The 14,114-nt window shown below is 38.9% G+C and overlaps 1 protein-coding gene across 2 annotated transcripts in view; it reads right to left on the reverse strand.

Moving 5' to 3' along the window:
* Positions 1 to 5,122: 5,122 nt before the first annotated feature.
* ARHGEF7 (Rho guanine nucleotide exchange factor 7) overlaps positions 5,123 to 14,114 on the reverse strand; it is a gene marked incomplete at its 5' end in the record, with an annotated part of 64,460 nt that continues 55,468 nt past the window's right edge. For both annotated transcript variants that reach the window (XM_082498825.1, XM_082498824.1), the window contains 3 exons: positions 5,123 to 6,242; positions 8,857 to 8,911; positions 9,545 to 9,644. In XM_082498825.1, the coding sequence (XP_082354951.1) occupies positions 6,120 to 6,242; positions 8,857 to 8,911; positions 9,545 to 9,644 (278 nt within the window). In that variant the 3' untranslated portion in view covers positions 5,123 to 6,119. The remainder of the gene's footprint in view (positions 6,243 to 8,856; positions 8,912 to 9,544; positions 9,645 to 14,114) is intronic.

Here is a 14,114-nt window from a genome sequence, read left to right on the forward strand (position 1 = left end):
TCTCGTTTCCTTCTAACACCACAAGAATTAGATTTGGGCCTGAACGGTGGCTTAAGAGTAGCCACTCAAATTAATGAAAAGCTCAGGAGGTTAATTTAGCTCCAAACCCAGACTCAGCTCCCCTTCCAAGATGATATTTAGTTCTCATGAAGTAAAGAGAAAGCGCAAGTGCCGAGCGCACGAGGTGAAACGTGGCAAGCCTACATCCCTTTGCCAGATTCCGAAGCATGCCTCGCAGGGAAAATTAATCGTAGATCTCATCCCAGCATTTCTACGAAGTGCAAATTCTGCATTTCTGGGATCCTTCAGCGTCAGCACTGTGGCACTCATGGTGTATGTACAGATACACACACATTTCGCCCACAGCTCCCCTGACGATTTTTGGCCTCACGCTCCCATAACCAACAGTTGTTACGTGCTCCCTCCTTTCCCACCTGTTGCCCCGTCATAGTGAGCAAAGGTGCCCACTGCAATCAGGTTCTTTCTGCAGGTCCACAAGGATATAAATCAGATACCCCTCGGACAAGCAGCAGCAGTTCAGAGAGGCATAACCCTACATGAAGAAAAGCCGGTGGCTGCACTCATGTGCAGTGAAAAGCGTCTCAAGATCTATTTAGGCCGTTTCCTCAGAAATCCATCCCACTATGAAAAGAAATAACAATTTGTGCTGTGGCAGTAGCAGGATACAAACTACCTTTTGTCTGCTTCTTCTACCATCCCAGCCTGTAATATCATCAACTTTTTCAGCTCCAGGTTCTACACTACCTGAAGGAAGACTAGCCAATGTGGCCAATTCATTTCCCGCTCATTCCCAGTTTAAAGGGCTCCTGCAGCTCTCTCCTGACACCATCCACATCTCTGAACCATCAATCCTCCTCCTTTCCCCCCCCCCCCCCCCCAAATGCTGAAGACATTGCTGGACAATGTATTTTCCACTGGTTGCACACCACACCCTTGGAAAACATTGCCAGTGCTTCTGGGTGGGCAAGCAACAACTACCTGGCAATAATTACAGAACAGAAAGCTGCTGGCAGAGTATTAACAGTAAATATGCTCTCATAAACAATAATGAAATAAAGATGGGTTTCACCTGCTGGACACAACTTATACTGTCATTTGGAGAAATTCTGTAGGTGATTGAAAAAACGATGGCCAGTTAAAGAAAGTGCAAGAAATTGGAAACCAGTTACCCGACGAGATGCAGGAGAAAACATTGTGTTCCCATCAGACTAACAGGTCCCTCTCTCACATCTGCCACAGTGAGCGTCTACTGTCCTTTCTCACTCCCACCTTCTGCCCCGAGTCGGCAGGCAGAGCTGCCAATCTCAGGCAAACAGTGTTATTTAAGGTTATGCTTCATGCCTTAATGGTTATTTAAGGTTCCAGTGTATGTTACACAGGACCTGGGGAGCTTTTCTGAACCCAATGAACCCACTCACTCCTGAGGGTTAATACACGTCCCAGGTTTACAAGCCCAGGTGCTGGCAGCAGGGGCCTGCAGGGTGGCCTCCGAGAGGAGAGGTCAAGAAGGTGGTGCCTCAGGAAAAGTGTATTTAAGAGCGCAGCAGCAAGGAAAAACTGTGAGAAAACGCTGCGTGAAGATCCAGGTCAGAGAAGGAGGTGGAAGAGGTGTTCCATGTGCTGCAGATGGCTCTTCTGCAGCCTGTGGAGATCACAGCAGGTTGCTCCCCCGCAGCCTGTAGAGGACCATGTCAGAGCAGATATCTACACTATAGCACATGGAGGACCCTTCAGAGCACCTGCCCCTGTGTGGGAAGCTGCAGCCCTTGGAGACCCTGCACTGGAGCAGGCTCGTGGCAGAAACTGTGGCCCATGGGGAACCCATGTTGGAACAGGTTTATTCTGAAGGACAGCAGCCCATGGAGAGGACCCACACTGGAACAAGAAGAGTGAGAAGGAAGGAGCAGCAGTGAGGAACTGTTATGGACAGACCCTGACCTCCCATCCCCCTGCACTGCTTGGAGTGGGGTAGGGGCAGAGGAAGGTAGGGGCATCAGGAATGAAGGAGTGAAGTTGAGCCTGGGGAATGAGACGGGTGAAAGGTGGTTTAGTTTTTGTCTTTGATCCTCACCCTGCAACTCTGTTTTTAATTGGCAAGAGATTAGTTTTCCCAAAGTCAAGTTGGTTTTGGCTGTGACAGCAATCAATAAACCATCTCCCTGTCTTTTATCTCAACCCACAAGCTTGTCCATCTTACTCTTTCCCCTCCTCCTGTTGAAGAGGAATAAGAGTGGCTGGGCGGGTGTCTAGCAGCCAGCCAAGGTCAACCCATCACAAGAAAACACATCCAAGAAAGAAAATTCCCCAAACACTTCTGAATGTGAAAAGTAAATGAGGATTTCAAATTGTGGGGAAAACATCTTTCCAATGATAAACCAAGAGAAAACTTGGAAAATTGGAAATTACTCTTGACCAGAGTTCCTTCAATGTTCGTCCTCTGTTCAAGTACACCTCGGAAGCCAAAAAAAATATGTATTATTTCATACTTCTAAGCTCAGTTATTAATCCCATCAAATACCTTGTCCGAAGACCGAAGCCATCTTTTCAAATTACTCCCTACACTTTCCATTACCCATCCCATCACCCTGCAGTATCGATGATGTTCCTACCATAAAAACACCCCACCCCACCCCACCTTCACACGGCACCAGCCAAGTCAATTCTATGATACATACTTATCACAAATGTCAGGTCTATTCAGATAAATCACGCACGTAGACAAGTATTTATTTATGCAGTTATGCATAATTATTCTAATATTCTAATGTGTCTGTCTTTCTTCCCTTTCATTATCTTCTGTCTTTGATCTCCCACATCTCTCACGTTACCCTAGCAGGTCAGGTTGCCAAAGTGAAAATTCCTCAGTGCAAGACAGTTAAGATCCTCCTTCTCACCCCTCTAAACACCCCTTGCTTTGTTTTATTTTCCAGGCATCAATTTGCTATTATAAAAAACTGCCAAAAGGCCCTCTGAATGCAGTACACCAACTACTAAATCGAAGACGTTACTTATATGAAAGAAAAAAAAAAATTAAAGCAATTTTCCTTCTTAATCTCATAGTCCACTTATTAGATGAAATGTAACACTTCATAGGCTAGGGGAAAAATCATGGTTTAATTACAAGAATGTAGCATAAACACTTTAGTAGTCGATACCAGGATATTATTGTGACATCTAAACTAAACTTGAGTTCTCCACAGATACCGTAAACAGACACTCTAAATTCCCTAAATGATTGGCATTAAGAAGGTTTATACAAAGGCGGTCAGTTGTTTAATCTTTAAGACGTCATGACATGGTGAGACAAACACACATACATCAGTAAGTACAGAGAAATTTTATGCTACATTTTGGACAGTTCAGAACTGAAAGTGCTTCACATCTATAGGATAAGAAATGGCTTCATCTCCTCATCCCTAAATGATGAGAGCAAAGAAATAACCCTTTAATAGGTTAAATAAACAGTGCCCCATTTATCCATGCTTATATAAAGTTTCCAACAATTCAGAAAGTCCATGGTGAAATTTACAATCTATATACAGTATAACAAATTGTCAAAGAAAAAAAGTTCAGATATTCCTTGGTTCCCAAAAGCCTGAAGCTCACTCTCTGCAATAGAGATAAAAGCTACCTATTTTTTTAAAAAAATTCATCATCCCGATCCACCTTGAATAAAATCAGTCCCTAAGTCCTGGTCATATTTAACAACTGCTTAATCCCAGTGTTTAAGGCATGTTCATTAGATGTCAGTATAGGGGTACTGTCAGAAATTATAATAATCACAGGTACTAAGAGTCAGCAGATTTACAAAGCAACGCCACTCTTTACAATATAATGTAGAACAAATTGTTATGATGGAAGTTGTTCCTGAGTTAAAATTTGCTAAATACTGCTAAGATTCATGTCTTCCTTTTACACTTCTTCCTCTGGAATGTCCTTTCACATATGCTCAACTGAAAATTAAAATTCACTCTGAAAATAGCCTGAATGTCAGAAAGTTAAAATGTTAGCAAAATTCTAATTATGTTGGCATTCCCAAATCTAAATTTAGCCAAGATGCTATGAATTTGCAGGGTTTAGTATCACTTAGGCTTTTAGCAAGAGTATTTTCTAAATATGAAGATAATTATTAATGTCAGTCCACATTTTTGTGCAACTGCAAACAACAGAAAAAGATTTTTGCCTCAAAAATTACTGTAAGTTTAAAGTTCTGTGAATACATGTAACTGATACTGTAGGCTTTTTTAGTTTTCTTATCCAGTCTGCTCCTGTAATTCTAAAGGAAGACATTTTTAAATTTTAGGAACACAAACTAAAAGACCTACAAATATATTCAGCTTTTTAAATCGGACAACTAATTGTCTATTCAGATTCTTAAGTATTCATTCCCACAGAATTGTTCCTCAAGTATGTAATCACTGACATTCTTTCCTATTTAAAAAAAAAGCTGTTCTTGGCTGAGAAAAGTGGATAGCTTTAAAAATAGATTTTTCATTAGATTCAAAATGTGCACGACAATTCCTACCACCCTAATCATCCTGGCTCCAACTCATTAAAGTTCACATAAACATTTGCTCGAGTCCGAGCATTAAATCTAACAGGAGTTAATGGGCACTAGAAAATCAGGATGACAAAAGGTCCGACTCGGGTCTGTGCTATACCTGCACTTCTGACTGTCAACTGAAGAAAAACCCCTCAGAAAATTGCACTGTCTGGAGTTTGATCCAAATTTTGCTGAAATGAGTGAAACACAATGAGCTTTAATGGGATTAGTATTTTAAGTGCTCCAACTGAAGCTCACCATTTGCAGTGATGTAACATTTCCTATTTCAAATACAAAAAAGTATTGCAGTAATTGCACCTATCAGACTAGGGAATAAATGTTCATTTATGCATTTTCAAATTTGTCAGCAGTGCAAATTATGAATTACAGTATGATTTAAGAAAAATAATCTTATTTCCAGATCTGTTTCCATTTAAAATCCTAGTAGGATAGAAACCAGCAACACGCTGAGAAAACAGGGTGGGAAAGGAATGACTCCGTTTCCACAGTCTGGGAATTCCAGAGTCTGACATAGTGGTATACAAACAAAACTCTGAATGAAGTTTGGCCTAGCCCATGTGTCTCATGCACAAAGGTTAGCTAAAATTTAATTGTTGTGACCATAAAATATAAATAGCAACAATTTATTCACAAAATTCTGGATTAGATTGATTTTTTTTTGCTTTAACAAACTGTATGATCTATTAAATTATCAGCCAGCTGTATATTTAAGCACAACAATAGAAAATGTAGTACATAAACACCTAAAAATCACAGTCATACAAAGCAGGCAAGTACATCAGTCTTTTGGTGGCCAAAGCACAACAGATTAGTCTGCCAAACAAGTGTGAGTGAACATAAATCATGGGCATTCGGTTTGTTAAAAATCATTTCTACTGTCAATAAACAAATTTCCTGTATTTTAATACTGTTCTTAAAGAATTGTAAACTGTTTAAAAATGTATGCACAGACATAAATAACAGTAAAGGATTTAAATACAGTGATCAATAGGAGAAACAGGTTTTTAAATTTGCATATGTGATGAGTGAGTGGGTAATTTGGAACAAATCCATCATTATCCACAAAGAACTCTGACCTTTCTTAGGTAAGACAGTACTGCCCTCATTTCTAACACTTGTGACCATTATAATAACGAGAAAAAAAAAAAAGTATCAGCCCTGATACATCAATCACATATGCATTCAAAATTACAGATATTTACAAGAAAAATATATATTTAATTAAAAAGCCACTGAAAAAACATGGACTTTTAGTCAGGTGCTGCACTTTCTGCAAAATGAGGTAATTTAGATGCAAACAAATTAAGTTTAGTACAGTTCAGGATCCACGGTCTCCACACTTAAAGTACAGATTGCTTCAGTAAATGGCTTGACTGTTTCTATATGTTCAGAGCAAGAAATCACTAGATCCAGTTAAATCCTGTTTTGTAGTGCTCTTGATGCAACACTGACTAATGTCAGAAGGCTTCCCAGCTCAGTTTTACAACTGGTCTTTCAATAGAAAGAAAAAGGGAAAAACAAAGAAAAAAAGTAGTTATAAGTTGGTTTCATCCCAGGATGGATCATTCATGTTCTTTAGAACTTTTCTAACAAGCTTCTCCAAGTCCTTGCGAGCTCTTTGTTCTTCTTCTAATGATTTCTTCATCTTTTTGTTATCCTGTTTAATAGAGACAGAAATATTACTGGTTGGAGATTTTTGTTTGTTTGTTGTTTGTTTGTTTTTTTTTTTTTTAACAAATCTTTTCTGATCACACGTACATTGTCAGTTACAAATTCTGAAGGCTCTTTTCAGTAAGATGCTATTAGCTGTTTGAAAGCAAAGCCTTCTATTAAAATTTCACAAGTTACACACCGTAACTTCACACAATGCAAAAAACCCACCAAATGGAAACTGAGCTATTTCCTGTTTATACTTAGGGGTCCTTTATAATGCAAGCACTACTAACAGATGGACAACAATCTTGAATTCTTCTGCTCAAATCTGATCCATGAAGAGTTGAATACATTTATTGTTAATGGAGAAGGGAAATAGAGCAAAAAGTAGAATAAATACCCCTCTAAGAGCCTTCCTGAGAAAAGCTTCTTAAAATCTAATGCAAATTAACTTGTTTCATTAAGAAAGTAAATAGTTGAAAGGAATATCTTGAAAACGATTATGCTCTCTGGAAAGTGACTAAATTTTAAACCAGACAGATGACTACCAACAGTATAAGAGGAGTCTCAATTTCAAGGAACACCACCACTTTGCATGTATATTAATGAGTCAAGTCAGTTCTCAATATTTAGGGCCATCAGGTACTACTGAAATACCACGGACAAAAGGAACGAAAGGATGTCACTGGCCAAACCGCAGTAATGCTTACATTGTTTAATCCTGTATAGGCCAAGGTGATGCTGACAACAGTGAGGAAGCAACCAGAAGATAAGAGAACATTACATTAAGGCCCTGAGACAACAAGTTCATGGGTGTTTAACAAAACACAGGTCTGCAACCCAGGGGTCCCACTGGACTCCCATCGGCTGTCATTTACAGACATTTCTAGAAACAGGATGGGATCAACAGCTGCTGCCTCCTTAACTCTACTCCCTCCCCAAGTCTGCTGAGAAATTCAGAAATTTCATTCTTTTCTTGTAGGCACAGACTTATTTTCCTTTTCATTTATTTATTTTTTTACTGCCAATTCAGGACTATACTATTCAAGTGTAGTGCCTGTGGAGCAACAGCTATGAATAACCTACAGAAGCTGCTATGGGAGGGCTCCCACTTTGCGTGGTAACTCTCACCAAGAGGCAGTCTGGTACCTACACCAGCCACTGCACTGTGTACTCCCAGAGAGCCTTCATCCATGAAGCGCGCGCTTGGTCACTTGGGACCTTCCCAGCTCAGAGATTATTTCTGCCACTTCTCCAGTTGGCAACATCACAGCAGCAGACCAATAAATGTTTCTAAGCTGACATTCCTGATATACAGGAAAATAAAGTCAAGCTTTAATAGGTCTTGGCCTTGGAAGATGTGAGATTCTGAAAAGACCATCTAATTTGGAAAGGCATCAGAAAAGAGAGCTGTTGCTTGAAGCTCAGGAGAAGGTGACTTTTTGTTTAGGGTCACACAGAGATCTTCAGGGCTTCAGTGAGGCAGCATGTTTATCCTTTGCACAAAAGCAGCCAAGCCACAGGGACATTAGTGGGTTATTACTGATGCTTGTATTAAGTGAATTGTATTTTTAAAAAGACTGTCAAATTTGCATCAAATCTGGGATACACATGCTTTATATGTTGAAAACAGCAGAAATTAAGTATTTAAGATGCCAACTGTCCTATTTCAATGAACATGCACCACATCCTTAAAAATACTGAGCATGCTTACAGATGAACAGAGAATATAAATTCATGTTTATAGCCCAAAACCAACAGTAATTTGAATACAAATCTATTTTACATTAACACAGAAGATTTTATCTGACTTCCTGAGCCATAGATCTGTTAAGGTCAGTTAGCAAATTCAAATATTGGAAAGTGAGGATAATTCAATGCTTTTTTGCCTACACATTAAGCAACGACTACATGCAGCAACATTAACATGCTGTGTCCTGACAAGCAAAAAAGATATTTTTAAACAACTCTTTTTGGATACTTAAGCTTAAAACATCAGCTGCAACTTCCATACTAGCAACTTGGGTGAGATCTTGCGGTTCCCCCACATACCTAAGCTAACCTGAAGCCATCATTAAAAAGAGGCCACATGATAGACACTGAAAAGGACTCATTGCCCAAAAAGAGAGGTTTCAAGCACTGGTTCATAAAAGGTGTTCAGGGTACTGAAAGGCAAAACCCTAAGAGGGTTAATAAAGGCCTAAATAGATCCAGACATTCATACTACTAAAATTATCTATTCTAATAAATACTATTTCACAGTCTCCGTAAGCATATTTTGCTGGTGATACAGCAGAACCGAATTTGCTTAATGCTTTCAACATTTCACAAATTATAATATCCAAATATAAATGAAACACAGCTTAGTAAGTCACCTCAGAGACAGGATACTTAACACTCTTCTCAAAGGCTGGTGCTCCAAGGACAGATGACAAGCACAAAAGAGGGTGCTTTTTGTCAAATTGATATGTTTTAAAAGTGCTTTTGCTTTTAAATTTAGTGCAAAATTCAGGTTCATTCCTGTCAAAGTGCATCAACTTATAAGCCATATTGATTTTTATAATAAGCCTTCCATCTTTCCGTTCTTCATGTTGCTATAAATGTAGCAAGTTACCAACCTGTCTTAACTCCTGTACTTCATCCTTTAATGCATATACTGTGTCAACAAGGCTTCTAAAATGAAAAAAGATGATAAGTTACAATGGTTTTTATAAATACATGTCTACATCTATTAGACAAAACTGTTAAATGAAATGCATTTAAAAAACCAAAACCCACAGCTAACAGCTAATTTCAAACTTCTGTTACAAACAAAATAATTTTCTCTTATCCTGACTTTACATTCTGTAAGGCAAGGACCTGTTATCTGCTTCTGTAAAAGGATACACCTCTCAAGCACACACGGATCTATACTGATTTCTATATTACAGCTTTCTGTAGCAGAATGGTATTTCATTTCCAACAAACACCTTACCAAAAAACCAGAATGACACCACACACTAACTACAAAGATGACACCAATTTAATATGGAAATCCTACAGCACTTGGAGAAACTATTTACAAAGGAAACCTATCACTTCTTGGCAGGGAAAGAATAAATTACATAATAGCATACACAAAAGAAACCAGACTACAAGCATATAAATGAATGCCAACTGCACTTAAAGGACTGGCAGCATACTCCAAACAGCTCTGTTCCCTATTACAAATATACCATACACACATTACTATAATGAGAAACAGGAGGAGGAAGAAGAGTGCAAAGTTTACTGCTTTAATCCATCATTCATTAAATGTTCTCTTACTTCTCTTCTATAACAGTCTGACCATTACTTTTAGTTTCTTCTACAATAATTTTTTCTTCTTCTGGAAGCAGGACTTGAGGAGCTGATTCTTTACGGGAACCTATTGCAAAAACAAATTACAAAATGAGCAACTTACAAATATTGCTGGGGCATTTTAAAGATTATCATTTCATCCACTGCATGATACACCTGGATGATCAAGGTGTATCACTTTCCAATTCCCCCTTCCCTCCACACACACAAGTTACTGAGGCATTGTTTACATTTGAAACCACAGCCTTACAACAACAAAAAAATGTCTGACATTCCTATCTTGCTGCTGACACAACTCCTGTGTCATCAATGGTGATGCTACACCGTCCAACAAATGGAGCACCACTCAACTATACAAATATATATTTGTATAGAGTAAAAACTATACAAAATCAGTATAGCTGACTCAGAAAAAGATAGATGTGTTTGAGTAACAGCAATTTAAGCCTCAAGGACAGATTCTGATCTCGCACTGATACAAATCCAAGAAATAATTTCACTCTAAACCAATTACTTTATCAGTAAGGAGCCAAATAGTGGTATCAAATGATACAGTGATGGAAGCAAAAAAGTTAAAACCCCTTTCCCCTGGAACATTATAAACAACATAACTGCATGTGTGTGCACACATATTCCTACACATACACTTACAGACAGTCCTTACTTTAGTCCTATAATAAATTCCTACCAAATGAAATACATACTTTATATTTAATGTTTTTAAAGGCACTTAATGGTTTGGCAATAAAAACTCAAAAAACATTTCAACATCTTCCAAACATTTTCCACAATAATTACAGTTTATAACATCAAGATAATACACATAGATTCTAAAAAAAAGTAGCTCTGAATAGAAAAATCTACAGCTCAGAGATGTGCATCCATTCATACATAAAGTATGCATTCTAGAAATGTTATTTAATTAGGCTGCAACAGATTACAAATTTTTTTTTTTAAAGAAGGTCTATAAATAAATAGGTGTCTAAGCATTTGTTCAGAATTCAAACACAGCAGGTAAGGCATTAAAGTTCTTGCATATTTTAACCGAGATATCAATTTTAACAAACAAGGTACACTTGCCTACCAATTAATTGCAATGAACTTTCATTAACCAGGAATGTCTTAATTCTAGTACAGTTTGAACTGATAACCAAGTACTACAGGGTACACGCCTGTCAGGAGAAACTAGTTAGCTCTTGCTGAACAGCTGCTTTGTGATAACAGTCCTTTTGTTTTATGGTTCATGACAAAATACATCACCTAAACACACAAAAAGTGAAAGAAGTCAAGCTCATTGAAAAAGTACTAGTTTCACTAACAGCTACTGAGTTGAGTTCTGAACAATGAGCTTGCAGGGATCATAGTTTAGTATGTGTTAAGTGATTCAAACTATTTTTGCAAACAATGACAAACATCCTTTAATGAAGAAAACAGTTTCCTTAAGCTGAGAGTAAAGATCTAGTGTATCAGTATGCGATGGTCAAAATTTAATGGAATAAAGATAACTGCAGATTTGAGAACAAAAATCTCGTCCTTGAAAGCTGTAAGTTCTTCATGTTACAGAGTGAAGAAATCTTTTAAGGGTTAATACCCATCCACGCCCAGTTATTTTCCAGGGAAGGAACAACCTATAAAACAAGCACATCCAAACTCTATATGGAGCTCAAGGTCATTTCACTGTTTGCGCTGTCAATCTCTAATTGTAAAAAGTTTTCTTATGTTTATTTGAGTTAATTGGTTACTGCTCTGCTTTATTAGCCCATGAGGTAACACAGAACACTGAGCTAAACGTTATTTTAGGAATGAGTCGGCAGCAGCTGCTTCCAGATCACTACATTTTGGGTCTCTACCAACGTGGAGCACCTCAGCCAACCACATGCCCAGGGAGACACCAACCAAAGGGAGAGAACTGCCACGTGTTTCTCACCCATGACTCGCTTCAACCAAATGGAGCAGTGCATGACATTTATCTCTATATAGAGACAATTTTCTTTGCCTGGTCAGAGCAACATGGGTCCTTGCAAAGCAGAAATAGCATGGAGTAGACAGCTTTAAAAAAAAAAATGTCCCAGCTGTACAGTAATACACACACATGCATGTAAAACAGATGTCTGCACGAGCATATCTTTATGTACGTACAGCATAGCACAGTAAACAATACTACCAAGACAAATAATGCAATTTCATTAAAAACATAATGTTCACCAACATTATACACACAAGGAAACCACACAGTACACATACACACTTACACGATGTAAAACCGTCACTGCCAACACCGACATTCCTGTGCCACAAAGCATTAACTATGTGGAACTCAGGACATCGCCAAGTTTCACCCACGCCTTCCTTGCTCTGATACCCTTGGCCACGCAACTTCTTAACTTGTATCTCAGAACCCTCACTGCTCTTAAGGTTTCTACTTATGCAAAATCCCCCACTTTTTCCTTCATCTTGGTTTGCTTTTGGAGTTTTGTTTGTTTGTGGTGGATTTTTTTTCTAAACCCCACAATCACTTGCTAAGTATCAAAGGAACAAACACACAGTCCACCTATCCTGCAACAAAGGACCCTGTCATCAAATGAGTACTTGCACAGTAACATCAGACTTGACATGTCAAGTTCTACAGGCAAAGTGAAGCCATTTCACTGTCCTGCTTTTCTGCAGCGTTTATGCCAGAAGCTTTTCTTGGTGTTTGTGGGTCGGTGTTTTTTTTTTGTTTTGTTTTGTTTTTAAGATGCATTTTCTGGCAATTATACATCTAGAATGAACTTCAAGCAGAGTCACCTCATCACCAGCACTTGGCAATATTCCCTAAACAGCACGTTGTGCCTCCACATTCTCCATGGCAATGCTCTATGTAACCATTTCTCTCCAGAAAAGTTTACAAGCTACACCTTTTGGACATGAAGAGAGGGTTGTCTTGTATAGCACAGTGTGTATTTCATGCAGACTTGTACTAAAAACACAGTCCAGGAAGCTGCTGGAAGTTAGGTAGTCCTAAGCACCTCTCAGACATATTCCACACTTTCATGAAGTAGTGCAGAAGAAGCAAAAGTTACTTCAGTCTGCCATATCTGCCATTCCTCAATCCTAAATGTGCAAGTTTCATGCTGAATTTTATTATGAGACACTACTCGTCTCATTCCAAGTCAAACAGGACAAAAGGCAATGTTTAAATTGACCTCCAACAACTCTGACCCCAAATCACCTTGAGACAATACAACCAAAAGTACTAGTTTAAAAAAAAAAAAAAGATAACAAAAAAGAAAGAAAAACCCCACCCAAAGCTTCACAAAACTGGGGTTTATTTTGTTTTCTCTTCCTTTTTTGCGGGGTATTGGGGGAAGTAAGGTGGATGGAAGAAGAAAGTATGTTTGACAAACCCAGACAGTTACTTCAGGACCAGCAAACAAATGTTAAGGCTGAGTAAACTGCTATAAGTTTTCAACGGGGAACTCCTAAATCCAGGGTCTTGGAAGAATGACAACCCTGTTTAGAAGTCTGTTGCGTATTTAAGGCAAAACAATTGGCTACTATGATCAAGATCCAACTCAGTTTCCATCAGTTAAATTTCATCAAGAAAATAAAGGTATCTATTCAACATTATTTTCTCCCAACCTAAGGGTGGAAAATAAAAGAATTACCAATTCTTTTTGCCAATACCATACCCAAAATTACAAGTTTAGCAAATTTAGCTTCCAGAGTAGAACAAGTAATAATATAGTCCACCTGGCATTCAGACCTGGGCTAGAGACCTTAGCAATACCCACTATGTAACGTGGTGCAACAGCTGCGATAGAAGCAACAGGCCTGTGGGTAACAGCCCCCCTGCTTTTAGTTTTCAGTGTCTGATCCCCATTCCACCCTAATCAATCAGCCACACCAGCAAGCAGCTCTGAGCATTTCTGGGAGAAAAGGAAAGCTGAAAGCCGTCTGGATATTTATGTGGCTGAAAGACTTCATGACAGAAGTTCACTTTATACCTGTCTGAAATCAGCAGAACATCACTCCCAGCCCTGGAGTATGGTCTTAACATCAAAACAGGAAGACACTAGAGTGCAGACTGAATGCCACAGAGGTTCTCAGCGATGCCTGCCTGCAAGCACAACTGCACAACCCCAGCCTTTTTTTCACTCTCCTCCAAAGGGAGGAAGACACCTTAAAAAAAGTGGTTGATATGGTACCATGCTGCTTCCTGACAGAAGCCAGGCTTCAGAAGGAGCTGTACTGGTAATCAGTCTGGTCCTTTGTTCTGAATCTTTAAGCAGACACATGTGAAGAGAGTCCAGAAGTTTTGCACAGATCTGAAGACGGCAAGCAGGAGGGAAGTAAGAGAAGAAGGGGGATGGAATTCGGACACCTTTTCACTTTAACCAGATATTAAGTCTCCACCTGGGTTCAAAGATCTTGCCTGTCAAGGAACCGCTTCAGCCAACAGTAAAATGGAGGTGGGTATTCACATCACCTACTTAAAGTAGCTAACCTCAGGGCCTCAGTTAGAAAAAGCCAGCTCCCCCAGTCAATCAAGAACAGG

This window comes from Vanellus vanellus (assembly GCF_965231255.1).
Source record: "Vanellus vanellus genome assembly, chromosome: 1".
NCBI lineage: Eukaryota > Metazoa > Chordata > Aves > Charadriiformes > Charadriidae > Vanellus > Vanellus vanellus.